Genomic DNA, 26,158 nt, shown 5'->3' with positions numbered 1-26,158 from the left:
TGCTGGACATCAAGGAGGGCTCCTGAGATTTAAGTGTGCTGCAGGAAAGCTCACTCCCTTGCTCTTCATTGCTTTTACAAACCTCATTTTGCAGGTGTGAATTTAATAATCCGGGACAAACGAATTATAGCACAGGGCAGTACTGGTACCCTGGGACTGGCAGCATTTTGCAAACATTGAGTTGTTTGCTGTGGGCTGGATGAGCCCAAAGGGTCTCTCTGTGCAGAGGAGAGAAGGTCCGGGACTGGTTCCCAAACCATCAAGCAGCTGAGTGTGAGAGGTAACAATGGCTCTCAGAAACCCTTCTCTCTCAGGATGGGCCAAGAGTCCCTAGGAATTAGTCATAGCCCTGTTATACAGAGTTTGGGCATTTATCTCCCTTTAAGGTGGCTGCAAATGTTTCATCCTGGGCTGGATGCCACCATGTTTCATCCTGGGCTGGAGTGGCAGGACAGCAGTGAATTTGTTATCACCGAGTAAAATAGCACTGGGTGCTAACCCCGAGCCTTAAAGTTGATGGTGAGATCAAAGATGCTCCTCCTAGGGAGTGCAGAAACTCAGCAGCTGGGCAGTGCTGTGAGACCCCTTCACTTTCCTCACAGTGATGAAAGAAGGAAGTTGAGTTTATCACCATTCTAAGAATATATTAAGGTCTGTGGTCAGAACACTCACCAATGTGAATGAATCGCGGTTGGATATACAAAGGTTCACCTCTCTGCTTCTCCAGAGAATTGTTCTCCCATTTTGGGGTGGCTCTTGGGACTTTAGTGTGTGGATTTCCTTTTTCTTCTGTCTCTGGGGCTTGGAGGGGGAAAGAGCTGCTTCAGCTGAGCTGGGGCTGACTTGGCATTTTGGATGGAGCCAAAGCCACAGCAGTATGGAAAATTGAATACATTGAGCTTTTCCATACTAATCTTTGGAAATTATTCCAGTGGCAGCTCACAGGGAGGGGGCATGCACAGGAGGAACCGGCCCCACTGCGACCAGCCAGGTCCAGAATCCCAGGGGTGCAGCCTTGCCATGGGCTGAGCGGAGTCCCAGGTGAGGGGAGGTGTGATCACCTGTCCACAAGCTTTCTCTCCTTACTCCTGGCCTCTTTTCCCTGCAATGCCCTGACTAGCAACAGAGGGAAGCAGCAATCCAGCAATCGCTGGAGCTGGCTTGGGGAGGTGCAGGAGGCTGCATGAGAGCAGCTCTCCCAGTGAACAAGGCAAATTCCACCTGCAGCCTTGGATCCCATCACCAGCCCCGGGGTTTGCACATTTTGGTCCTTCTTCCTCTAGAAACCTGCAATAAATCCAGTGCAGGTCCCTCCCGAGCTGTGCCAGTCATTCCAAGCATCCCCTGCTGCCTCCCTGCAGGGTCAGGGCAGAAGGGATGGAGAATTCCTTGCTGCCCTTCCCAGGGCAAGGAGGTTTTCACTTTAGTAAGCAGTTTGGGGTCTCTGGAGGTGATAATTTCAGATGGAATCACATCAGCACCATGCCAATTTTGGGGAACCCTATTTATAAGTCTTTTGTGATTCCTTACCATCCCAGATGCCCTGTGCCAGGCTGTCAGCCTTGCTGCAGAGGTGGTTTCCCAGGATGAGCTGAGATCACAGCAGAGGGATGTGCCTTAACAACACGAACCGCTGCAGCATCTCTTACTGCTCTGGAGTTTAGAGCTCAGATGTGAGAAGCTGGCCTGGCTTTGCATGTGCAGGTTGTGCTTTGAAAGAGAAAGGGAACTTCCAAAACGCCCTTAAAATAGTCAGATTTCTTTCCTTTTGAGAACGAGAGCAGCCACGTGGTTAGAGCTGGTGTCACCCGTGATGACCACACAGCCGGGGCGGTGCAGAGGTGCTTTCTCTGCTGGAGGGAAAGGCCTGGCTTCTTCCTGAAGCTGCCCCGCGCCAGGGAAAGCAGCATGGAAGCAGGGTAAGGCCACCAGCAGCCGGCTGCATCTGTTCTAGGCTTTTCCTTCTCTCAAAGCTGGCGTGTTGGTACTTTCGTTTTTCTGTGTGTCACACGTGGGGCGAGGAGGGACGGGAGGACACCAGACTCTCCGTGTCAGCTATCCTGGCATTGGGCCCGTGGCACATGGGCCCTCCTGTGCTGTGGGAAACTGTCGTGGGTTTGCTTTGGGTCAATTTCTTTTCTCGCCCTCCACAAAATTGCTGTAAGTTGAGAGAAGGTTTATGCAGACAAAAGAGATCTGATGTGGGGAGAATAATATTAGGATTTATTACCAGCAGTGTAAGAACTAAAGAACTATATATGCAATAATTCTAACTAGGCAAAAGTGCTATATAATTACAGAAGTACACCTCTTGTATCAGTTTAGGAGGAGAAGCAGGTTCTTTTCCATTTCCAGAGCTACAGGTCTCAGGGGATGGCAGCTGTGGATGCTGTGTCTCGTAGAAAGCAGCTCGCAGGATCTGCTAATGGGGAAAGCTAGCTTGCTTTTGTTTCACCTCCCTTCCCTGCTGGCACACAGTCCACAGCTGAGTCAGAGGGGCCTGGGAGATCCTGAGCATCCCTCAGCCCGAGAGGGGCTGCCCTCGGCTCAGCAGCTCGCTCCCCAAAAGCAGGAAGTTTCGGGTTTTCGCTATGAGATGTTGGAGGTGAAATGAGATGCTAAAACAGCGTGGGTAAAAGGAGCAGCTGGATGCGCCTGAGGTACCTCCATGTCAGCCAGGGCAGGGGAGCGGTGCTGCTGCTTCCAGGGAGTGGGTGAGGGAGGAGGAGGATGGTCCATGGCAGCACTGCCCGCCCAGGGAGGCCGCGTGGGGCTCAAGATGGCTCTGGGAGATTTCCCGCTCCGGCTGCTGGGCCAGAGAGGCTCTGGGAGCGCAGGGAGAGCCGAGGTGTGCCCTGGGCTTCCTCCCGCACCTGAGAGAGGCCAGGAGACATCATCCAGGAGCGAGGGGAAGGCAGCAGACTGAGGAGGACTCTGGTTATGACCATGCCGAGCGCTCAGAGGCTTTGGCTGAGGGACGGGCGTTCCCACAGCTCCCCGGATGCACCTTCTGGCCGAGCTCGGGTCACGCCCTGCACACCATCCCAGCCAGCAGCTGCTGGGGCATGGGGCACTGTGCCCCACCATGGCCCCACTGTGCCCCTCCAGTCCCTGCTGGAGTGAGCTGGGGGACTCCTGCCCTTGGCCGGGTGCTTTTGGCATGAGACGACTCGGCACGGCACGGCACGGCACTGAACAGCACAGCACGGCACAGCACGCTGGCAGTGCTAACCCTGCTGCTTCTCTTTGCCCCTAGAGTGGTTTATCCTCTGTCGGACTCCCCCACTGCCAAGATGTCCCAGTCACCTCCAGCTGATGAAGGCAGCACGTTCGCACACCTCTGGAGCACTCTGTAAGTGGGGGGAGGGATCATTTCCCGTGAGGGGTGTTCGGAAGCAGGAGTAGACAAGTTCCTTTTGCATCCTCTGCTCTCCAAGGATGCCTTTGCCACACTGAGAGTTTTGCTCCCAAATTCCAGCCTCCCTGCTCAGCCCATTTCATCTGCCAAGCTGTCTTTTGAAACCAGCACACAAACATACATGGCACTGCCTCGTGGAGGGCTCCTTTTTTTTGCTGCAGTGCTCCAGGGCTGCATGGAGATGGTGTCAGGGCCAGAGCAGAGGTTCCCTTAAACTGGGTCCCTTAATTCTACAATTAAACATCTTCCAGCCCCACCAAGATGTTTGCAAGTTTTCTGTCCTTTGAGCCTCATGCTCTAATAAAGCAAGGGAGAAGGACTGTGCTTCATTCCATCCTTTCTCCCTTGGTATCCTCTCATGTAAAGACATCCCAAGGTGACAGATATGCCACAGCAGCTGGGTGGATGCACAGCTTCCCAAGCCTCTGCTTGCTTTACCTGCCAGGCAACAGTTTGCCTGAGCAAAGCCTGCTCTGCCACATGGGAATCAAAGCAGAGGATGGAGAGAGGAGTTGGGGAGGTGACAAGGTTCAAGGGGATTGTGAGTTGCTGGGTGGTGGTGGTGATGGCATGGCATGTTGGAGGGCTGGGAGGATGACTGTGCCCTCACTTCTCCTCAGGGAGCCAGACAGCACCTACTTCGACCTCCCTCCAGCCACCCACACCGGCAGCAATGAGGTCTCCAACCAGACAGAGGTCACGCTGGACGTCTTCCAGATGAGAGGCATGAGCGACTCGGTGATGGTGAGTGTGCCCGGGTGCCACGGGTGGCATCTGTGCCAGACACAGACTCCATTTCCCCACAGGGGTGGGCTGGGGGCTCTGGGGGAGGCAGTGGGGAGCACAACCACTGCAAGTGTGGCACTGCTGACACCGGTGCAGGGTCTGATCACCTGTGGCATGGGGGTCAGTAAAACCGTGGCTGCTCCCTGTTAGACGATATCTCTGCACAGAGCAGAGGGGGCTCAGTGCTGTAAGGGCAGCAGAGCTCGAGTCCCACGACAGGAACAGCGTGTCATTCCCTCTGCTACAAACGGTGTGCAGTAAAAGCCCATCCTACAAGCCCTTGGCTCTGTCTAAGGCAGAGTCTTGGGAAAGCATGGGGGCTGTGTGAGACATCCAGGTCACTTGTGCCTGTTTGGTGCCCCGGGCAGGTTGGCCTCCCGGCAGCACCCCTGCAGCAGCTCCGGCTGTTGGCAGCATCTCCCTGCAGAAAGCCGCCGTTTCCCTGCAGAAAGCCGCCCTTTCCCTCCCCGACAGCTTGCCTCCCCTCCCCCAGCCCCTTTTCCCTCGCTTTCCACTCGCTTTCCCTCCCTTCCCCAGCCTCTGCCACAGCGGGCAGGAGCCAGGCAGAGGGCTGATAACTGGGGCTCTGCCCCTCGCTGGGTGGGCGAGCCCTCACCTTTCCTCTCACCCCAGCTGTGACCAAAGCTGAGCCCTGCAGGGTTGGTGCAGCCTAGGGGTGTGTGACAGTAAATGCACAGGTAACAGGGTGCCACTGCACTGAGACAGAGGCAAGAGAGGGGAGCAGCAGTGGAGGGACTGCTCAGTCCGTGCTGATTCCTTCTGCTCATGGGGCTCAGCACCAGTGCCAATGCTCAGTGACTTGGAGCAGGTCACCCCAATGCCCTGGCTACCCATCTATCCCTATATATCCCTATCTATCCCTGTCAATCCCCCTAGATATCCATCCATCCATCCATCCATCCATCCATCCATCCATCCATCCATCCATCCATCCATCCACACCTATCCATATCTATCCATCCAGGCAGGGATAACTCCATATCATTGAGACATGGAGCTCTCACAGAGTCACTGCATCATCGGGTCAGTGCAAGCATGGCCACCTCGCTGTGCTGGTGACAGGTGCCAGCCAAGCAGGTTTCCAACCCTGTGTGGCTGGAAGCAGCTTTCAGGAGTGGGATCGGGGTGGGTTTGATGGTGGAGCTGGACCCCCACTCTCCCTGCAGTGGGAATGGTTGGTATCGCCCAGTCCATCACTGGGCAAGCTGGGGCCTGCCCTGTGCTTTAATGAATAGTCATGAGGGACAGAAGGGGTGGGCCCCGTTTTGTTGTTGGATGCAGCGAGTTGACAGAACTAAGGGAGATGAAAAAAGCAAGAGAGCCAACAGACGGCGGCACACGGGTGGCCAGCGCAGCATCCCTGGCGCTGCCCACCCCAGCCCTGCTCCCACACTCCCCCCTTCCACCTGCCATCCCACCCCGGCCTCCTCCATCGCCACCCCGACCCCATGACTCCCGTGGCAGGACGGTTCCCCGCGCTCCGTGAACCCCAAGACAGCTAAAATGCTGTACATCAGCGACCCGATGCAGCATTACACCACGGTAGGTGCTGCTCGCTACGGACGGGCTTTGCCTTGCTGCTTTTATTAGAATGATGCCCCACTGCTGGGGCACCCGCTCCAGCTCTGCCTGCCCAGCCTTTGTGCTGCGGCCCAGGATGCTCCAGGGGTTGTCCCAGTGTGATTCTGTCCCCAGCCCACGGCTGCAAGGACGAGCTGGGGCTGCTCCAGCCCCGCTCCTGAGCCCCAAGCCGTGTCAGGGCAGGATGCTGCAGCCTCGGTGGCTCGGTCACTGTTCCTCTTGCTTTGCCTGATCCGGTGCTGGCAGAGCCCAGGGTGTGATTTAAACCTTGGTGAATGGAGTGCAGGCTGCTCATCTGTGTGCACAGTCAGGAGGGTGTGAGCTGGAGCATCCATCCGAGGAATGCCTGCGCTGCTGGAACCACCAGCACCGGTTTGTTGTCCACTGGGGATCTCCTCAGCCGAGCCCACGGACACGCCATGGCCCCAGGCAGGCTTCCCTTCCCTGGTGGATGTCCCTGGGAGGGCAGAGCAGGTGAAGTGGTACCTGTGCTGCAGGTGATACGCTTTCAGCCCTGCCCAAGGGTGCCGAGGGTGTTTCCTTGGGGGTCTGTGTCTGTCTCTGACATTCAGAACAGTCCAACACAGGCACAGAGGCAGTCAGAGATCGAAGGAAATTACTTCATTCCTCGTTTTTACCTTCTGTGTGTTGCTACCAAGCCGTGTGTCCCGGGATCATTGGGGCTGTTCCTTGGGAGGTCGTTGCTGCAGTTGTGTGTGTGTGCACAAACATGTGTGTGCACAAACATGTGTGTGCATGAACATATTTACACACACACACAAACACTCCTGCCTTTGATTCATCTTTTAAGGGAATGTTTCCATGATTTTGTCAATTTTGAACAACAAGTTGGTCATTTTCCCCCCTGCACCGGACTCTGGGTCTCTCTGCCAGTGGATTCCAAAGTCCTGGTGCTCGGGAAGCTGTGTCTTGCCCGGCTGGCACAGGTGGTAGCCCGGGTCTCATATCTCACCATTTCTCCCAGGGCAAGCTCTCCCCCATGCTGAGGTCGGGATGCTCCACTCAGGGGAGGGTCCCCACTCACCTGCCCATTTATGGCTGCAGGCTTCAGCCACACACAGTCCTGGCTCTAAGCACCAGAGAAAAACAGCTCAGTCGTGATACTCCTGGACTGTCTGGGCTGTAGATGAGCCCTGTCCAGCAGCAATCCCTTCTCCCTTGCTGCTGCTCTCCTGGTTGATGCCTGAGCTTTGCCTGTGCCACCATGCCAGTGCTGCCCTGCCCACGGTCCCCATGGCTGCTGCCCAGCAATTCCCAGCTGGAAGGCAAGGGCTTTCCACATGCCTGTTTTTCCCCAAAGTTTTTCTCCAGGTGAAGCCTGGGATTATGGAAAGCTTGGCTTGTCTTCGGCTGGGCTATTTATAGAGCGGCAAGGAGGAATAGAGGGGTTTAGGCACATATTTTAGGGAGAAAATGGCTGGATGTGTAAAAGCAAGCCAGATCTTGTTCAGCATTCCTCCAGTTAGTCACAGGCTCCAACGACCTTGTGAGAGATGCAGGCAACAGGAGAACTTCCCTGGAGAAGGATGATTGCCTTTAAACCATTCCACATTGTAGACGGTTGGGTGAGGTTGGGATCCCAAGTTAAAACACGTCTCCTGATTCCTGAGCCGTGAGCCTTGCAGCCCTCTGGGGAAGGCTGAGCCTGCTGGCTGTGCCCACGGCTGCTTCCAGAGCTCTTGGCTTCCCAGAGCTGCCCCGGCGGGTGCTGGGAACAGGGACAGTCCTGCTGGGACATGGGGGCAGTCGAGGGTGACCCTGTCCATGCCAGGACAACACACAGCGATGCACCGTCCGCTGTGTGTGGTCACCGGCACAGCCCCAGTGGCCACCACAGTGTCCACCACAGCACCCGCCTCTGGGGCTGCCAGGGTGAGAGCAAGCCCTGAGCAACTTGGGAATTCAAGGTTTCTGGGCAAAAAAGCCATCCTACTTGCTTTGAGAAACAGTTTTATTTGGGTCTGATTTTGTGATGAAATATTAAGGCCACTTTGGCCACGCGGTTCTCAGGAGTGTCACTGTACTTAGGCTGTGCCTGTGGGTAAAGGAGCTGCCAGCTCTTACTGGAAGTATCTGACAGTAATTGGCCAGAAGAGGAATAAGATAAAAATTGTAAAAAGTGAGGATTTGGTCCAGCGGGTCTGGAATAAGAGCCAGGACATGCCTAAGTGGGTCTGCTTGCCCTGTGCCCTTCCTGCAGAGCGCTGCATCGCAGCCACGCGCTTCGGAGGTTTGAGGTTTTCCCCAAATTAGAGCTGCATCAGACACTGAGAGCAAACATCCCACTGGGAAACAAGCTACAAACCACCACTCAGGGCTGGCTGGCTCAGAGAAGCACTCCCAGGAGTGGGGTGTGGGTTCTGTTCTTGACCAGTGAATGCAAGGGGGACAGGTCAGAAAACAGGTCGGCCACCCAGGACCGCTGTCACGATGGAGCAATGCCATTGCCAGGGACTGCTGCTCACCTTGCCAGGGCAGCTTCAGTGAGCTGTGACACTCTGGCTGCTGGAAAAGCCACTGTGGAGCAGAGCCCTGCGTGCAGGACAGGGCTGTCACTGCCCGCCCACAGCGGGACATCTCCCACACCTGAGCGAACCCCGGAACATCCCTGCCCTCTCCCCGCTGTCAGAGCAGAGTCTTTCCCTAGGCAGGTGTGCTGGAAAGCTGGGACTGTGGCACCCCGCTGCCTCTGGTGATGATGGAGCAGATCGAGGGGGATGATTTAAAGTACTGGAGTTTATCCCTCACACAAGTGGTGACCTGTTGGAAAACCCAAGCCACCCAGACCAGCTCTTCTGGCTCCCCTCCCGCATGCTGGCCCTTTAAGGAGGCTGTAACAGGACACCCCAGCCCTGGAGAAGGGTGGCTGAGGTTTCCCTGTCTCTAAACTGGCTGGTGTTTTCTTTTTTCCCTCCTCCCCTTTTCCCTTCCTCCAGTCCCAGTTCAATTTGCTGAACAACAGCATGGATCAGAGCATCGGCAGCAGAGCAGCCTCCACCAGCCCCTACAGCTCCGAGCACACCTCCAATGTCCCAACGCATTCTCCCTACTCGCAGCCCAGCTCTACCTTCGACGCCATGTCCCCGGCTCCCGTCATCCCCTCCAACACCGACTACCCCGGCCCACACCACTTCGAGGTGACCTTCCAGCAGTCCAGCACCGCCAAGTCAGCCACCTGGACAGTAAGTTGCATGCCTTGTACCTTCTCTGGGGAGATGCTCGCCACCACCCACAGCATCCTCGCCGCCAACAGCCAGCACCTTGGTGGTGGGGACGCTTGGCAGGGCAGCTGTGGGACACGGCCACCACCCACGGGGTCGTCACCTGCACGGGTGGTCCTGGGGAGCAAAACTTGCAGGAAACATCCGTGTTTGCTTTTCAGGGGGTTTCTCCCAAAGGGCTGTGAAACGCAGCAGCTACAGTGTCACTTCTCTCACTGCAGTTCCCTAAACTGCAGGTAAATGTCCCCAAAAGAAATGTCCTGGGGAAGTACCTGCCTTGTTCCCCAGGTGCTTCCCAACACCTTTGCTAGCCAGCGCTGTCAGAGGAGAGGCCACGGGTGAGAGGGACCTTTGCTCGCATCTCCCAGCGCCGTTCCCAGCTTTGGGGTAAATTCCTGTTTGTCATTGACAATCCCTTTCCACCCCATATCAGAGGAGTAACTTAATCTCTAGAAGTCACGGCAAACGGCAGAGTAGGATTTTAACCACAGCGGGTTTTTGACCAGGATCACATCGTGCCGTCCGCTGGTCCCCTCGGGAGCCGGGATGCAGGTTTGGTCCACGGCACAGGAGAGCTCTGCGGAGCGGGGACCCGGCGGCAGGGGAAAGCCTACAGGGGCTGCTGTGATTTTTGTGGAGAAAGGTCCTAAGTTGGCGTCCCCGGCTCAGCGCAGCGCTGTCCCTGTTGCTGAGGGCAGTGCCGGAGGCGTTCCTGCAGCTCCTCCGGAGCGCCCGGAGAGCCGCTCAGCAGCGCGCTCGAGCCGGGCGGGTTTTCTCCTCGGGAAACACCGATTGAGCAGAAAGGCTGGCGTGGGGTGACCGACATCCCATGGGAACAGAGAGGGTTTCCTCCGGGGCTGCGGTTTGACATTGCCATGGAACGGGCAGAGCAGCCCAGGAGCGATGTCAGCCGCAGGTGTGATGATGACCTTCGTTTTCGGGAGGTGACGTGTTTAATTGCCAAGACAGTCCTTCCCACGGGAGACAGAAAGCATCCTTGGATGCTGTCGTGCAGGGAGACCCGGGCAGCGGCCGGGGGGTGCTGCTGCGCGGTGGGATGCTCCCGGTGTGTCCTGGTGAGGGTGCAGCAGGGGACGGGCTCCGGCAGCGGCCGCAGCACTGGAACTGCGTCCCGTGAAATCCAGCGGTGGGCGGAGTGGGAAAGCAGCAGTCGGCAGCAATCGGGCGTTTGAAAGCAGCCGAATTCCTGGCTGGAGCAGTCCAGCAGCTTCCCTGCGGTGGCTGGAGCTGCACAGCTGAGTCCCACAGATCAGCGGCTTGGGACAGCACCGCGGTTAAGCACGACCTGCCCTCGGAGGAGTGGTTAATGCTCCACTCTTTCCACTGTCTTTCCTTGCGGGATGTTGCTCAGGGATGCATTGCATACTGAATAAACGTGAGGTCCTTGGGGCAGGATGATGTGACTCCAGGCCCATCCTGTCCCTACTGGGGGATAACTCCCATCAGTTACAGGTAAAGCTGCACAGGACCTGCACAGGGAAGGGAGGCATTCCCGTACCACTAAAGCATCTGAATGGAAACCCAAACGAGACACTGCAGGGTGTCTTGTCCCAGTGTGCAGGGATGGGGCCCAGAGAGTGGTTGTAGCCATTGTCCCCAGCTAGGAGTGCTGGGGGATGGGTTTGGGATGGAACAGACACAGCGTGGGCAGGGCTCCCCTCCTGAAAGACACCCCTTTCCCCTGGGATCTTTCTACAGTTGTAGCTAAAGTGAGCTCGGGCGGTCTCGGCATCACCCATGTTGTCTGTGCCCCTGTAGTTACTGTGTCCCACTGGGAGCTTGGTTCATCAGGACAGGATGGCTGTCTTTATGGAAAGTCAGGGCAGGCAGTCGGAGGTGTGTGGCCCTCTGGACCACCACACTGGGGTGGCTGCATCTCCCCAGCCATCATCCCAGCAGGATGGCTGCAAGGTCAGAGCCCAGCAGCCCACAGTTCACTGTGCTGGAGCTGAGCCTTGCAGAGAACAGCAGTGGGTTGGCACCCTGAGAGCACAGGGGATGTTTCATTTCAAACAGTGGTTCCTGCAGGACTGCTGATGTGGATGCAGAGGGTCTGTCTCTCCGAGGTGCCACGTGAGGAATGGTCCTGCTGCAGTGACAGCTGTGCCACTGCATGTCCTCCCAGCTGGGGCTGTCACAGACACATTTACTGCTGGAAGATGAGGCCATTGCCTTCCTCCCACTTGCCCTGAGCTCTGCGGTGCCACTGCCACACACGAGGCTGTCCCGGTAAAATGGGGAAAGGAGCTCAGCAAAATAAACATGTTCTCTGCTGCCAGTCAGTCAAACACAAGTGTGTGACCCTCCACAGGAGCTGAGCACACTCATGTAGCAGTCAGGAGGGCTGGGGACAGACAGGGGTGTCTGACAGCACCGTCACACAAAGGGCAGCAGCGCTGACTGTCCTGGAGTGCTGCAGGACACGCCTGGGTTGGGCCAGCACGTCAGAGGAAACAACCTGGCCTGCTTCATCCCTGTCTGGGAAAGCCTTGTGGCTTTTGCAAGCACTGGGATTCATTGCACTAAGTGATTTATGGCAGGGTGGTTGATCAATTTACACCAAGCTTTGACCACAAGCTTGGTGGAGCCAACGCTGCAGAGCAGCAGGGAGTCCCCTGTGCTGGAAGAAGGCTCTGCTGAAGGTCTCTTGCAATCTGGGGTCAGACCATGGAGGATGCAGCCATGAAGGAATGGACAGCTGGTGTACAGGCAATGCCAAAGCAAGTAGTTCATGCAAGTCATCTTGTCAAATGATTTGGGGTCATTTTTGATACAATCATGAGCTTTGGTTGATGGAAATGGGTAGCTCGGTGGCATCCTGGTTCAACCCCTCTGGAAGATGCGGTGTTGTCCATCCTCCTGTGCTTAGGAGGGGAGGCTCCAAAGGATCTTGAGGGTCCAGACCAGAGTGTTTGGAGATGAGCTGGCTGCTCTGGGGTGGTTTGCTCTGCAGGGCCGATCACATCGCTGTCACCTGGGCAGGGATGTGAGGTGTCTCCAAGCCTGCTGTCTGCACACTCATGATGCTCCTGTCCGCACTCCAAACCCTCTGTTGACAAAACAGAGAGGGTTTGGGAGGGAGATGCGAAGAAGATAAAAAGTTTGGAGCAGATGCCTTGTAGGGCAATACTAGGAAAGTATTCTGCAAGGAAGGTCACTCTGAGAAGAGCAAAGGTGGCTCCATCATGGTGTGCCCAGGAGATGGTTCCTCATAGCAGCCAGCTCCTTAATCTAACAGAAAAAGACATAATAAGATCCAGCACTTGGAAGCTGAAGCCAGGCAAATTCAGACTACAAACAAGGTGGAATTTTTTTAGCAGGGAGGATAATTAAACATAGGAACAATTTACCAAGGAATGCAGTGGATTCTCCAACTCCTGAAGGATTCAAATGAGGACTCTGCATATCTCTTGAGAGATAAGCTGAGCTTTAGCAGACACCCTTGGCTCAATGCAGGAGGAGGAGGAAGGAAGGGGTCTGGGGGCAGCAGTGTGGGGAATGGGCCCAGAGCATCATCAGCTGCTCTCTCTTGCCTCTAAATTCTGATTTTCTAATTTTAGGAAAGGCATGAATGGAGAAGGGGCAGAGCCTTGGGGCAGGGGTTTGGGGCTCACATTACTGAGCTCTGGCCTTGCAGGGGGACACTGGGCAGTGGTGGGTGACACTGGACGTCCCGACCCCCGGGCTGGGCTCTGAGCACCACACGTCACCACCAGCTCTGGACCGAACCAGCAGCTCTGTTCCGTGCTGTGGGGAGCCCTCCAGGCTGCTGCCACCTCCCTTTTCATTTTTAATGGCCTTCTTATCGCAGAGAGCAAGGGCCAGATGCTGAAAATAAGGTTTTCCCTGTAGGTTGGAAGCCCCCCTCTGGTAGGCTGCTCCGGCGGGGCTGGGAGGAGGACCGGGAGCTGCGGCGCGGCAAGACGGGGCACGCCGGCATCCTGCCTGCCTGCTGGGAGCCATCGGGGCTCCGGGAGCCCGGAGCTGCCCGGACACGCTGCAGCTGCAGCCGCAGCCGATCGCGGCGCTTTCCTCGCCGCAGCCCCTCACCGCACCGGCCAGCTGGTAACTGATGGATAATTAGAATTTTTCTCAAGTCGGGTTGGTGGCAGAGCAGGGCTCCCTCCCCGCCGGACGCTGTCACGTGTGCCAGAGCTGCAGAAGTGTTAATGGGGTCTTTGGCCTCCCGTGGCCGGGCTGCGAAGGGATGTGGGGGCTCGAGCCCACGGTGTGGGGCAGCCGCCCAGGCCCACACGGAGCCCCCGGAGCCGGGAAGGGATGGACAAACCCCCAGGCTGTGCAGGCAGGGGCAGCTCTGACACAGGCACAGGCACAGGGAGGTCCAAACCACATCCAGGGACTTGCCGCTGCTTCAGAGAGCAAACAGCAGATGAGGGAAGGGCTGGAGATGTTCACAGCTGAGGGGAGCTCCTCCTGCTCCCATGGACAGCTGGGCACCAGTCACCCACAGCAAACTGACCCCAGTGCTCAGCCAGTGGGAGATGGACACGTGGAACTGGTTCCAGTTACTCATTAGATCTCGCAGCTGGAGCGTGGGCGCTGGGGAGCTGAAATGCTTTGCCTGATCCTAAACTGAACGAGGAGGATGGGAATAATTGGTGTGGCAGGAGGCAGGTTCTCCCTTGCTGGTTGCTGCCTGAAGCTCTTTGGGGTAGAGGTGGTTGTAAAGACAAGGGAAAACTCTTCAGGAGCATCTATAGACAACAGACCCACTCTTCAAATCCTCTCTGGCACTTCCACAATCCCACAGAAGTTCCTGTCCAACAGCCATGGCCTGGAGATGATCAGGGGCCATGCACAGCTCAGGACACTGCCTCTGAGCCACAAACATCTCTGGTTTTCTCCAAGCAGATGGGCAGGTGAGCGTGGATATTTTGGCATGCTTGAAGTAGGGAAGCAACCTCAACACCAGCCTGCCCAGAGCCCATCGAAGCCAGCCCACTGGAGGCTTTCCACCAGCTTTTGCAGGGTGTGGATGAGGCTCCAGGAGCTGCAGACACAATGGAATTAAGAAAAAAGGCAAAGGAATTCGGTGTGCGATGTTCCAACACGATCCCGCTATCAGCTCCACTATCTCGAACGTGTCTGGTATGCACAGGTCAAGGGAATGACTTACTGGCAGTGCTGCTCCACCGGGAAGGCAAAGCTCTGCAGCAGGAGAGGTGGGAGAGAGCTGGGAGCCCATGACCTCTGGTGCACAAGGGAGGGGGGAAGATGCTGGTGCGCCCTCAGCAAACCCACTCTGTGCCCGTGGCCACTCCAGGCAGCGGCTGTGGGAGAGCAGGAGGAACAGCTCCCTCCCTTCATGGCACAGCCCCAGCGGGATCCTCCAGGGCCAGTGGTTTCCCCTGAGCCCAGGTCTTGCTGCTCTGGTTTTCGCATTTTGTTCCCAGCAACAATTTTCAAGTCCAGCTCAGCCTCCTCTTCACTCCCCTCCCAGTGTGTCCCTGCATCCAGACCTGATACTGCACGTGAAAAAACCTCTCTGCTGGATTTGCAGCTTCCTTTTTGGATGAGAGGGAGCTCTGGGCTCCCCTTGGTCAGGGGATCTGAGTATCCAATGCACAGAGGGACTCAGACCTACGAGAAGAGATTAAACACCCCAGAGTGCCAGCGCTGGCTCAGCACTGACTGAGAGCAGCCACAACCCCGGTAGTTATTTTAAGGATATGCACACTGGGGAAGGCAAGGAGAGGGGTCCTTTGAGGGTGAACCAAGGGATTTTAATTAGCAGTCGTGCCATGCTAATTAAGGTAGAAAGAGGCAGGCTGGAGCCCTGTGCTGCTCTGCTGGGGGGCAGCCCCAGCCCCAGGAATTCAGTGGTCTGGGGGACCTGAGGGTGATGGGGGTCCCCAGCAGTTGATGATGGCTGGGGGGAGCAGGGGACTCTGCTGAGTGCCTTGAGCCCCGTGTCCTGAGCACAGCTGGCGGTGACTTGGTGTCACCCCAGTGCGTCACTGCAGTGGTGTGGGGACCACAGGCACGGGGAGGTGGGTGTTGGAGCATCCCTTACACCATCACCCTGATCCATCCCTGCCGTGGTGCAGGAATGGGAGACACAGGGACACTGGTACCAGGGCACCCCTTACAGCCATGCCAAGGGCAGTGCCCGCACTTCTCAGCACCCCTGTGTGCTGGACAGGTACCTCAGGCCCTGCTGGGCGCTCTCCTCTCCTCTCCTCTCGATCCTCACTGATGCGCTGGACATATCCAAACCCGGCTCGTAGTAAATGAGCAAGCAACAAAGTAGCTTTGGGGAGGAATTTCCAGCCCAGTGAGGAGTTTACAGGCCGGTGATTAAAAAATGGTTATTAAAAAAATTAGACAGAAAAGAGAATTAGCTCTGCAGCCGGCACGTCTTCCAGGATCTGTCGTAACAGATTCGTCCGAGCCGGTTAACGGTATTTGCGGTTTGCAAGATGCTACATGCCTGGGGAAGATGACAGACACGTTATTATCACCTCTGGGCTGCGATCTGTCCGAACCTGTCCCAGGATGCAGCTCTGCAGCTGCTTGCTGGGGAGCGCAAGGAAATTAGCAGCCGGAGGCAGCACTTTTCTTCTCTCCCCCTTGCCAGGCCAGTGGCTTTATTGGGATCCATTGACTGCAGCCCCGGACACGTCTTGAGCAGAGCTAATGAGGAGACTGGAATGTAGGAGAGGAGGAGGCTGGTAGGGAGGAGGGGGGAGGATTTGTGGAAAAAAGTAATTGTTGAGCAAATCATTTCCTTCAAGAGGGAAAGGAGGCCTTGGCTGCCTCCCGAACAGGCAAGTCTAGACGCTTCGGTGTCAACAGTTGAAGATAAATAAGATTTTATCAGCTCCGAATCTGTTGGGACACATCCTCCTAGCGGTTCTGCTGCCCATGCAGGGCCGGCCGAGATGGACTTCGCTGGGAGGTCTTTCCAGGCAGAGCATTCAGGTTATTTTTTGTGCAAGGCTGTCATCATCCGTGGGGAAAACCACCTCTTCCTGCGTGAGGAGGCAGCCCCAGGGCTGAGCACTGCAGTGGCCTCTGGAGCAGGTCCTGGTCCTTGATCAGGGTGGGCAGCAGCAGATGCTGGGACTCCACGTCAGCGCTGCATCCACAATGTGGGGCATTTGCCCATCGGGATCTTGTGGTGTGCAGAGCACATCCTGGGGCAGTGGCACCAAGAAAACCATGGTAAAGCCTCACAGCAGCCAGTGGCACCAGGGGCTCTGTCCCTCAGCTGGATTTATGCCCTGTTACGTCTGGCACTGGTGCACTGAGGTCTCATCTCACCAAAGAATCAGCCACATCTCAAACACATCCAAAGACCCTTTGTGTTACCAAGGCCTTAGGGAAAGAGTTCAGTGCTGATATACTGCTAGGGTTTAAATAACTTGGCTTTTCCAGGTATTCCTAGTGTTCTGCAGGATGGGTGGGAGTAGCAGGGAATGGATGGAGGTGGAGCTGGCATTATGGTGTCAGCCAAGCAGCTGAGGGTGACACTGGAAGCTGCAGGAAATCCCAGAGGAATACAGGTTCTGTGTTTCCAGAGGCGTCAGGGAGCCTGTCAGCACTGCTGCTGCTCTGTGCTGGTTAGAGCAACCCAGCAGCCACAAGCCACAGAAACCTGTTGGGCTCCTCAAACACACAATAACAGACACTCTGATGTTTTCCAGGAACAGAGATGACTTTAGTACTAACACAAGTGTGGAGTCAGACACCAGCAGCCCCCAGGGCAGAGCAGGGACTGAAAACACAGGCAGGAGGTGCCCAGGGCAGAGCATACCCAGGCTCCTCTATGGGTGTGAAAGGAATCCTGGTCCTGAGGTCTGGATGTGCCGGGAAGGTGCCCAGGTGTCCCAAGATGCTGTTCCTGTGCCCGGCAGGGAGTTGGCAGCAGAGTGAGTGACCTGAGCTTTGTGACCCAGCGTGGCCAGTCTCGAGAGGTCGGTTTGTCCAAGCACTGTGGAACGGGGAGGATGTGAGTGAACAGCCCGAGGTTCTGCCAGTACAGGAGGCAGAAACGTGGCTGTGACAAACCAAGAGCCAAAGCAGCGAGGAGACTGCACTGGCCTGTGATTAAATCCTGGCATTTTGATCTCCGGCTCCTGCTTTGCTGCTGTCTTATCCTGCAGTTGAGGACTGCAGTGCCTGTGCTCCTTGTGGCTGTGCTGGGAGGTACCAGGCCCTCAGGTGATGCAGCACAGCCTGGCACAGAGATGGGCATGGGGCAGATAATTAGCAAGTACAGATAAGGAGGAGGAGAGACTTGCCTGCTCAGTGCAGATTTGGCTGTCCCCTATGGAGAGGGTGCATTGCCAAGGGCTATTCCTGGCTGGAAGCACAGCTGGGATCCCAAACAGGCAATGCTCGTTCTCCTGGTGGCCACAGGCTGGGTGTGTGGGGCTGGGAGTGGCAGGAGAGGAGGCACAGGAAGGCTCCACACTGTGAGGGGTTGGGAGTGCGGCCGCCCAGGGCACAGCCTGGACTTTTCTTGCCCAGGATTATCAGCACAGAATTCCTTAAAAGAACAGTTTGTTGGAGTGGAGGGATCTTTGAGGGCGATCCCGGAGCTGTTGGGACACGAGAAGGTTATCAGTGCAGACATGCCTGCCGCCTTCTCCCCGCGGGGAATTGCTCTGCTATTTAACAGAGATTTATCCATGTCATAACATGGTATAATGAGAGAATTTGTTACCAAAGAACTTGCCATAATGCACCTCTGCTCTTCCAGAGCAGTTACAGTTCCCAGGCGTGTTGAGGGCTGCCCGGGAATGTCTACATGAAAGGATCCTTTGACAGGAGTTGTCAGTATTTTAACACCTGGCAAGGAAGAGCCCCCTCCAAATAACCCTTGTTTTGCCACGGTGGCTCCTCAAACAGAGGGCATTAAACCCCATTGTGGTGGGCAAGCAGGTTCCATGGGCTGCAGCCCTGTGGGAGCTTCATTTCCAGCCAGGCAGCAGCAAGTCACTGCATTCTGAGTGGAGCAGAGCCTGTGCCTTTTCTGTCCTCCCAGAACTCTCCTGGAGACCACCTAAATGAGACAAACCTGGAAATGGTTTATCTCCTTTGCCCTGTCTCAGTCCCTGAGGTGGTGGGAGCACCTCACTCAGACACAGGTGGCTCCAGTCCTGCAGCCAGGGCAGCAGGATGGGGACACAGATCCTTCCTGCCTGATCCACAGCTGCACCAAACCATGAGCATGGCCAGGAAAAGCAGGGACTGAGCCACTCGTGTCAGCCCCTGAATCTGCTCCCAGACCCATCTGAGCAGCTGCTGAGCCCCCCGTTTTGGGCAGCCCCAGCTCAGGAATCCCCCCGCTCCAGGAGAGCAGAGCAGAGCTGCAGCCTCGCTCCCCTCGGCACACCTGTATTTGGATGGCTCAGGACAAGCTTTAACATCCCCACAAATGCTCTGCACGGTGGTATTTTTTTGGCAGCAGGCATTGTGTTGTGGGGATGAGATAAAATACCTGGAGCAGGAACATGCCCTGCCATGCAGGGACGGGCGCAGGGGTGGGCTCGTGTATAGCAAACACATTCCTTGGGAGATGGAAAACAGCATGGCACGGAGGAGAGGGAAGGGAGCTGCACATCCCCACACCTGGCAGCCCAGACAGTTCCTGGAAGGTGAAGGACACGTTCTCCTTCCCCAGCCCTGCTCTGGAGAGGCTCGAGCTGCAGCCCCAGGAGCTGCCCCCGTTCAAGGCCCTTGTGAGAGAGAGGAGTTTGCCACTGGGCAAACCCCTCTGTGCCCTCACAGGGAGGAATTCAGTGGCCAAAAGCTGTTTTCAATGCAGGAGTGGCTGCAGGTGCTGCCTCCAGCTGCCACAGAGCATCCTCCTCCCATGGCCACCCCGGGGCAGTGATTGTGTCCCCATAATGTCCCCCCCACGTCCCCTCCATGAGCCACTGCTGCTGCAAAGGATCGAGTTGGGGGTCAGGACAAATCTGTTTGTGCTAGAATTAAACTCCTAGGTCCTGTATAATTAGCCATGACACTTTTAATGACATTAAGCACGATTTCCTCGGGCTGTGGTGCTCCCAGCCCTTGGTGCTCCCTGCTCTCCACTCAGCCACAAGCCTTGTGCGAGAACAGACTCAGGGAAATGTTTCAAAATGGGCTGAATGATGCACGAACGAGGGTTTTGCTGATTTTCAGTGAGATTCCCTCTGTCACAGCACAGCAGGTGCCCCTGCTCTGCCAGAGCACCTGGCCAGCTGGGAACCTCCTTCCCAGGAGGTGGCTGAATCTGCTTTATGTGGAGAGTGGACAGCACATAGTGTGGGTGAAACAGGTCAGATCTCAGTATTTCCAGGGGAGAGGGAAGAGAAGGGAGCCCTGTGTTGGCACCACAGTGGAGGAGGCCAAGGGCGGGCAGGGGAGCATCCGCTGTCCCCTCAGCGACGTTCACCTGGCGGGTGTCTCCTCTTCCCCAGTACTCCCCCCTGCTGAAGAAGCTCTACTGTCAGATCGCCAAGACGTGCCCCATCCAGATCAAGGTGTCCACCCCGCCGCCCCCGGGCACCATCATCCGGGCCATGCCGGTCTACAAGAAGGCAGAGCACGTCACCGAGGTGGTGAAGCGCTGCCCCAACCACGAGCTCGGCCGCGACTTCAACGACGGTGAGTGCCACCCTGCCCTGCTCCGGGAGCCTCACACCCCCTGTGCCACAGCCCTCTCTCTAACCAGAGGTTTGCCTTGCAGGCCAGTCAGCCCCCGCCAGCCACCTCATCCGGGTGGAAGGCAACAACCTGTCCCAGTACGTGGATGACCCGGTGACGGGCCGGCAGAGCGTGATGGTGCCCTACGAGCCCCCGCAGGTACCCGGCTGCTGGGGAGGGGGCAGGACCAGCCTCTGCCTCAGGACAGGCTTGTGCCAGCACTGTGGGTGAACCCACAGGGGACAGGGCTGCTTGGCAGGACACACAGGGCCAGAGTGTCCCCCTTGCCCTGGCACACCTAAGGCCACTCCCACTCTCCCCCCCACTGGTGGCAGCTGCATTCAGTATCTGCATCTCCCAGTCCTGAGAAGCATCCCAGAGCAGCCTGGTCCAGGGATGAGGGGTGCAAAGGGAGATCCCCTCTAGTCCTGCCAGGCGGGTCCCCACAGTCCCCTCTTCCAGCTGGGACCATCCCCACACCACCCTTCCCTGGTGCTGCCCTGCCAAGGTGCCAGCCCTGTACCCTGTGCCCCTCTTCTTCACTCCCTGGGGGAGACAAGCCTGCTTCCCCCACTCCAGTTCTTCACTCCCCAGTGTCCCTGCCTGCCTCCCCCATCACTCCCTGCTCAGCACCTGCTCTCCCCTCCTGGGCAGGTGGGGACCGAGTTCACCACCATCCTGTACAACTTCATGTGCAACAGCAGCTGCGTGGGAGGGATGAACAGGAGGCCCATCCTCATCATCATCACCCTGGAGACGAGAGAGTGAGTGGCTGTGGGAGCAGGGATGGGTGTCCCTCCTGCTGCAGGAGGGCTGGGACCCCTTGGGATGGAACCCTCTCCTGCAGGGAGCACCCCCAGGGAAGGGGATGTGACAGCCCCAGCCCATGGCATGGGAATGTTCTCCTCTGCCAGCTCAGAAAAGGTTGGCATGGAGGGACCAGGGACCCAGCCCAGAGCTGGCTTCTCCCCAGCAGCTGGAGCTTTCCTCTGCCCCAGGAGCTCCTCTTCCCCAGGAGCCTGCTGTCCCCTCCATTTGTCCCTGAGGATCCCTTCCCACAGAGGGAAGGGAGAACGCTGCTGCTCTGGTTCCTGAGCTGGACTGAGCCACAGCTACCTTCCCAAGGGGAAACAGGGTCAGTGATTCCTGTGCTCTCCCAGTGGCCAGGTCCTGGGGAGGAGATCCTTCGAGGGCCGGATCTGTGCCTGTCCCGGCAGGGACCGGAAGGCGGACGAGGATCATTTCCGAGAGCAGCAGGCCCTGAACGAGAGCGCAGCCAAGAACGGCAACGCCAACAAGCGCAGTGAGTCCCTCAGGGCACCCCAAATCCCTGCACTCCTCAAGTTCAGGTCCAATCCACACCCAGGCACGATGCTTTGACCTTTCTCCACTAAATCTAGTCTTATAAGTCAGACCCCTCCCCTCTCCCTGCAGAGCCCAAAGCTGCCTGTGCAGGGCTCTCATGGCCAGAAATATTCATTCATTATTGTTAAAAACAAAGGGACACTCCAAAGCCAAGCCCCAGGGGAATGGCTTTAGCATCCTGCATGGCTCGAGCCTGGTGCTCCCCAACATGTCCTGCCTCCCAGGACCCTGCCAATGCTCTTCCCCTCTCCTTTCCAGCGTTCAAGCAGAGCCCCCAGAGCATCCCAGCGCTGGGGAGCAGCATTAAGAAACGGCGGCACGGGGAGGAGGAGATGTACTACGTGCCTGTAAGTGTGGGTGAGCTGCACAGGGTGACAGCTCAGCCTGGGATAGTGGTGGCACTGTCCCTCTGCCAGCAGCACCCTTGGGGGGGATGTCAGGCAGGTCAGGGATGCACAGGCTCCCACAGGGCAGCAGAGCTGGGCAGAGACTCGGGAAATAGGAGCAAAAGCATCCCTGGATGCACGTTTTCAAGGGATTGCTGGATCCTGAATATTTTCTGGCCACAGTGACAGTGCACTTTGCATTCTGAGTGGAAAAAAGGGACCACGAGGAATTGGCCAGGTGGGACAGGGATACAGCAAAATCCTGGGCTTGTTCCCTCCTCCAGGTTCGGGGCCGGGAGAACTTTGAGATCCTGATGAAGATAAAGGAGAGCCTGGAGCTGGTGGAGCTGGTCCCGCAGCAGCTGGTGGATTCCTACCGGCAGCAGCAGCAGCAGCTCCTGCAGAGGCAGTAAGTGCTGCTGCAGCCCCTGAGACACCCACAGCCCCCCAGGAGGGGCAGGGAGGTCTGATGGGCTCGAGGGGAGCTGCAGGCTGTGGCAGGGCAGCTCCATCCCCCTGCCAGGCTGACCAGCACGTGCTCTCCCTGCACAGGAGCCAGCTGCAGACACCTTCCTCCTACGGGCCCGTCCTCTCACCCATGAACAAAGTTCACAGCGGAGGAATCAACAAGCTGCCCTCTGTGAACCAGCTGGTGGGGCAGCCAGCCCAGCACGGCCCCGGCACCGCGCCCAGCCTGGGCCCCATGGGTGGGTGCTCCCCTCGCCACTCCGAGCCAGGGGCTCTCCCTGCCCAGGCAGGGGGGTATCACGGCAGGGGGTGTCTGACAGGTCCGTTTGTTGTCCCTGCCCAGGGCCTGGAATGCTGAACAGCCATCCCATGCAGCCCAACGGGGAAATGAACGGGGGCCACTCGTCCCAGTCCATGGTGTCCGGGTCACACTGCACCCCCCCGCCGCCCTACAACCCCGACCCCAGCCTCGTCAGGTAGGGAAGGCTCCCGGGGCCCTGCCTGTCTTGTCCTCTGCCATTCTTTGCTGTGTCCCTCGCTCTAACCTTCCCATCTGTCTGGCAACTGGTCAACTGGCCACCGGCCCCAACTGAGAAATCACTGCTCCAGATCACACAGACTGTTCCTCTCAGCTCAGCAACCAAAGCCCAGCTACCGACCAGTCAGAAACCCCCACTGCCCTCATACACCCCATGGGAATCCTTCCATGATTAGTCAGAAATGAAATGCATCCAAACGAGGGTCTTGTCCTACATGTCCCATGGCACATGGCTTTGTGAGCTGCCCCCTTCCCCTTCCTTCCAGCAGCGCCTGGAAATGGGTCCACACGGGCTATTTCCATCAGGAATGCATTAACAGCTCTGCAGCATTTTAATGTCTTGGTCTTTAAAAAGACCACAGATGTTTCTGCACCAGCATCCACACGGGGCAGAGCCTGGCTGTGCTGCTCAGCCTGGGGCATGTCCTGACACCCCTCCCCAGTAGCTTGAGCTCCCTCACATTATTCTGAGTAAGTTCCTGAGCCAAAACCTCTGAAATCAGGAGAAAAACATGTGTAGCTTTAGGAATGAAAATAATCCCACACTTCACTTTGACCTTAGTGGCAGTGGAGGTCCCACTCGTGGAGCTCTCCGTGTCCCCCCACCTCCTCCGTGGCCTGACACGGTCTGTCCCACGGTGATGGTTTCCAGCACAGCTGTTGTTCATGAGAAGTTAATGCCACTTTATTTTCCAAACTTTTTCTGCAGTTTTTTAACAGGATTGGGGTGTCCAAACTGCATCGACTATTTCACCTCACAAGGGTTACAGAATATTTACCACCTGCAGAACCTATCCATAGAGGTAAATGCTTTGGGAAGATCTGTTCTTACCACTTGTTTCCAGCAGCTGTTGGTCTGAAAAGCAAAACCAAAACTGTTTTAAGGGAAAGGGAGTTCTGTGCCCCAGCCCTCACAGAAAATGTGTGCTCCCAGGATAGCTGCCTCCCACTCCTGCAGCCTCACACTATCTCAGGCCTTGATAAAAACCACAAGTCTCAGCTGGTTCCTCCAGACTGTCAGAAACAACAGAGATTAAAAATCCCCAGGCCAGAGCTCAGGGAGATTTTCCACCTAACACAGAAAACACAGCTGAGGTGCTCAGTGGAACACCCCAAATCCCACAGAGCCAGCAGGGACACCCCATTGCAGCTCAGGAAGGTTTAATCTGATCTCACCTCTTCCCCTGTTAATCTTTAAGACAAAAGAGGCTGAAATAAGGGAGTTGAGCCCAGGGCATTTATAACAAGGGAAGGCAGGAATAAAACAGCCAAGATCAGGCAAAAGCTGGCAGGAAAAACATGGAGGGGATGCTGGAAGTACCTGTGTGTGCCCCAGAACATTCAGCCTCTGCTGCTGCCACACAGCGGTGCCAGTGCCTGGGTGGCACCAGAGCTGGGGCTTCCCCAGCCCGTGACGGGAATGAGAAGGAGGAAAACAAATAACAATCCTAAACCCTTTGAGCCATGGCAAGCCCTGTACATCCCAGAGTTGGTGTTTTGGCTGAGACAGAGCTCCTGCCCAACCCCATTTTGCCCCAGGCAGGTGTAGCAGCATCTCCAGCTGGCAGCTACACCGACCCGTGGGAGAGATGATGATTTGTCACTGGTAGCTGGGGCCAGTTGCGTAACCTGAGCCTGGTTTTGGACCGTTTGCTCAACTAACTCCGTGACCGTCTGTCAGCTGTCCAAGGAAATGTTTGGAATGGCCGAAACTTGTGTCGGGGCTCCGAGCTGTGTGTCCGAGTCGGCGTTTGTAGTTACTAATTGCATCCTCACTGTCTGCTGCAGTTAACGCTCCCCCGAGTCTCTGTGATGGCATTACCGTGGATCCCTGGCAGGTCCTGCTGTGCCCATGGCCCCAGGCTGAGGTCACCCACCTCCCCTGGCTGTGTGAGCACGGCCTGTGGTGCTGTGACAGCCGTGTCACCACCCCGCTGCACGGGGCAGGTGCTGCTCCAGCCTCCCAGGCCGGGACTGGAGCAGAAGCCCAGGGGAACAGGCACAAGGATGCTTCACGTGCTGCTCCGAACCTGTGTCCGAAGGGAATGGTCCCCTCCCTTTCCTTCCTCCCGTTCCCACATCAGTTGGATGGGAAGCCCTCCCAAAACACGTCCCTGACCCGCCACGCTGTGGCTGAGTAACTGGGTTACAAAAGATGGGGGATGATGCACCACGGCCTTGGTGTCGTGACCTGAGGGAGGTCCAGCCCTGCTCTGTTGGGTGCTCGGGCATCGAGCCCTCATGCCCCAAAGCATGACCAGGGGCCCGGGGCTCGCTCCCGCTGGCACAGTCACGCCTGTGCCGGCCGTGCCTCAGCGCTGTTGTTCTTCCAGGATCTCGGAGCACTGAAGATCCCGGAGCAGTACAGGATGATCATCTGGCGGGGCCTGCAGGAGCTCAAGCAGAGCCACGACTACGGGGCCCAGCAGCTCATCCGCTCCAGCAGCAACGCCTCCACCATCTCCATCGGCAGCTCGGGGGAGCTGCAGCGGCAGCGGGTGATGGAGGCCGTGCACTTCCGCGTGCGCCACACCATCACCATCCCCAACCGCGCCACCGCCGACGACTGGGCGGACTTCGGCTTCGACCTCCCGGACTGCAAATCCCGCAAACAGTCCATAAAGGAGGAGTTCACGGAGGGAGAGATCAACTGAGCGGCTCCGGAGGCGGCAGCGAGAGGCCTGGGGGAGCCGAACGCCCCATGGAATGTATTTGCAGCCTCGGGCGCCTGGAGAAGCCTCATTTGGTTGACCGAGGGGACTGCGGGCCCTGAGCCGGGCGGGAAGCGCCTGCCCCAGAGAGGAAACTGCGGTGGCTTCGGCCCAGGTGAGGAGGAGGACGAGGAGGAGGAGGAGGAGGGCAGCCGAGCCAGCTCAGCAGTGGAGTGGGATTTCTGCCTGCCCGTGGCACGGGAGGCACCGGCTGGTCTGTGTTTTCCTGGAGCACCCCTGCATCCCACAGACGTGGTGTAAGGATGGCACGTTTTTCTCATCCCTGCTCACTGACCCTGTCTGTGCTCCCTGGGATGTCCCAAACCCACAGGGCTTTGTCACTGCAACACAGACTCAGCCCTCACCTGTGCAGGCATCGCCAGCGACTGGTGCAAAGCCTCATCCTGCTTTCCCGACAGACTGCCAAGCACACCCCTACCCTCAGCCCTCTCTAGAGCTGGAAAGAACCTGTTTGTTTGTTCCTGATGTGTTCTTGTACTTAAATATTGGTGTATATAAACAGCAGCAAATGTACATACAGTAAACTCATTGTGCTGTAAGGAGAGAGAAAGATTTATTTTCATGTAAGCTATAAAAATTGATACTGACTCCTGAGACACCACAGTGTCAAGTAAATTAATTTCATGTTGTAGCATGTAAAAATGCAGAAAATCATGTTTCCAGCCTTATCTATTCAAAATCCAGTTTTTTCCTCCTCTGAATCTTTCACGCAATTGCGGAGGAGGGAGAAAGCCAGTGATTGTCCTGGGAAGTCAGAGGTCTGGATAATGCCTCCCTGCTCTGTTGGAGAGCTTTGCAGACAGGTCAGGCCTGGTGAGCCAGAACACAGGCAGTGTAAATTCCATCCTGCCTTGGAGCACAGCAATGGGCTGGATGATCAGTTCTGTTCTGTTCCTGGTCACTTTTCCCAGCTGTAATTTCTGTTGATTGAGGCTGGCAGA

The 26,158-nt window shown here is 56.8% G+C and overlaps 1 protein-coding gene across 4 annotated transcripts; it reads left to right on the top strand.

Annotated features, from left to right (window-relative positions):
• The first annotated feature begins 1,837 nt into the window (after positions 1-1,837).
• On the top strand, positions 1,838-25,322 carry TP73 (tumor protein p73). 4 transcript variants are annotated; one of them, XM_050322379.1, is made up of 14 exons: positions 1,838-1,919; positions 3,257-3,352; positions 4,039-4,162; positions 8,764-9,009; positions 19,503-19,689; positions 19,772-19,887; positions 20,383-20,492; positions 20,889-21,031; positions 21,352-21,440; positions 21,764-21,888; positions 22,032-22,186; positions 22,291-22,423; positions 23,195-23,288; positions 24,819-25,322. In XM_050322379.1, the coding sequence occupies exons 1-14, from the start codon at positions 1,909-1,911 to the stop codon at positions 25,137-25,139; spliced, it is 1,950 nt and encodes a 649-aa protein (XP_050178336.1). In that variant the 5' UTR covers positions 1,838-1,908; the 3' UTR covers positions 25,140-25,322. The 4 variants fall into 4 exon arrangements, with proteins under 4 accessions (XP_050178336.1, XP_050178337.1, XP_050178338.1 ...); XM_050322380.1 differs by lacking the exons at positions 1,838-1,919; positions 3,257-3,352; positions 4,039-4,162 and adding an exon at positions 5,729-5,767; XM_050322381.1 differs by lacking the exons at positions 1,838-1,919; positions 3,257-3,352; positions 4,039-4,162; positions 23,195-23,288 and adding an exon at positions 5,729-5,767 and having other exon boundaries at positions 21,764-21,887; positions 22,161-22,186; positions 22,310-22,423.
• The last annotated feature ends 836 nt before the right edge of the window (positions 25,323-26,158 follow it).

This window comes from Myiozetetes cayanensis, unplaced genomic scaffold, assembly GCF_022539395.1.
Source record: "Myiozetetes cayanensis isolate MyiCay16 unplaced genomic scaffold, myiCay2020 scf28, whole genome shotgun sequence".
NCBI classification, from domain to species: domain Eukaryota; kingdom Metazoa; phylum Chordata; class Aves; order Passeriformes; family Tyrannidae; genus Myiozetetes; species Myiozetetes cayanensis.
This window is presented reverse-complemented; position numbering and strand designations above follow the sequence as displayed.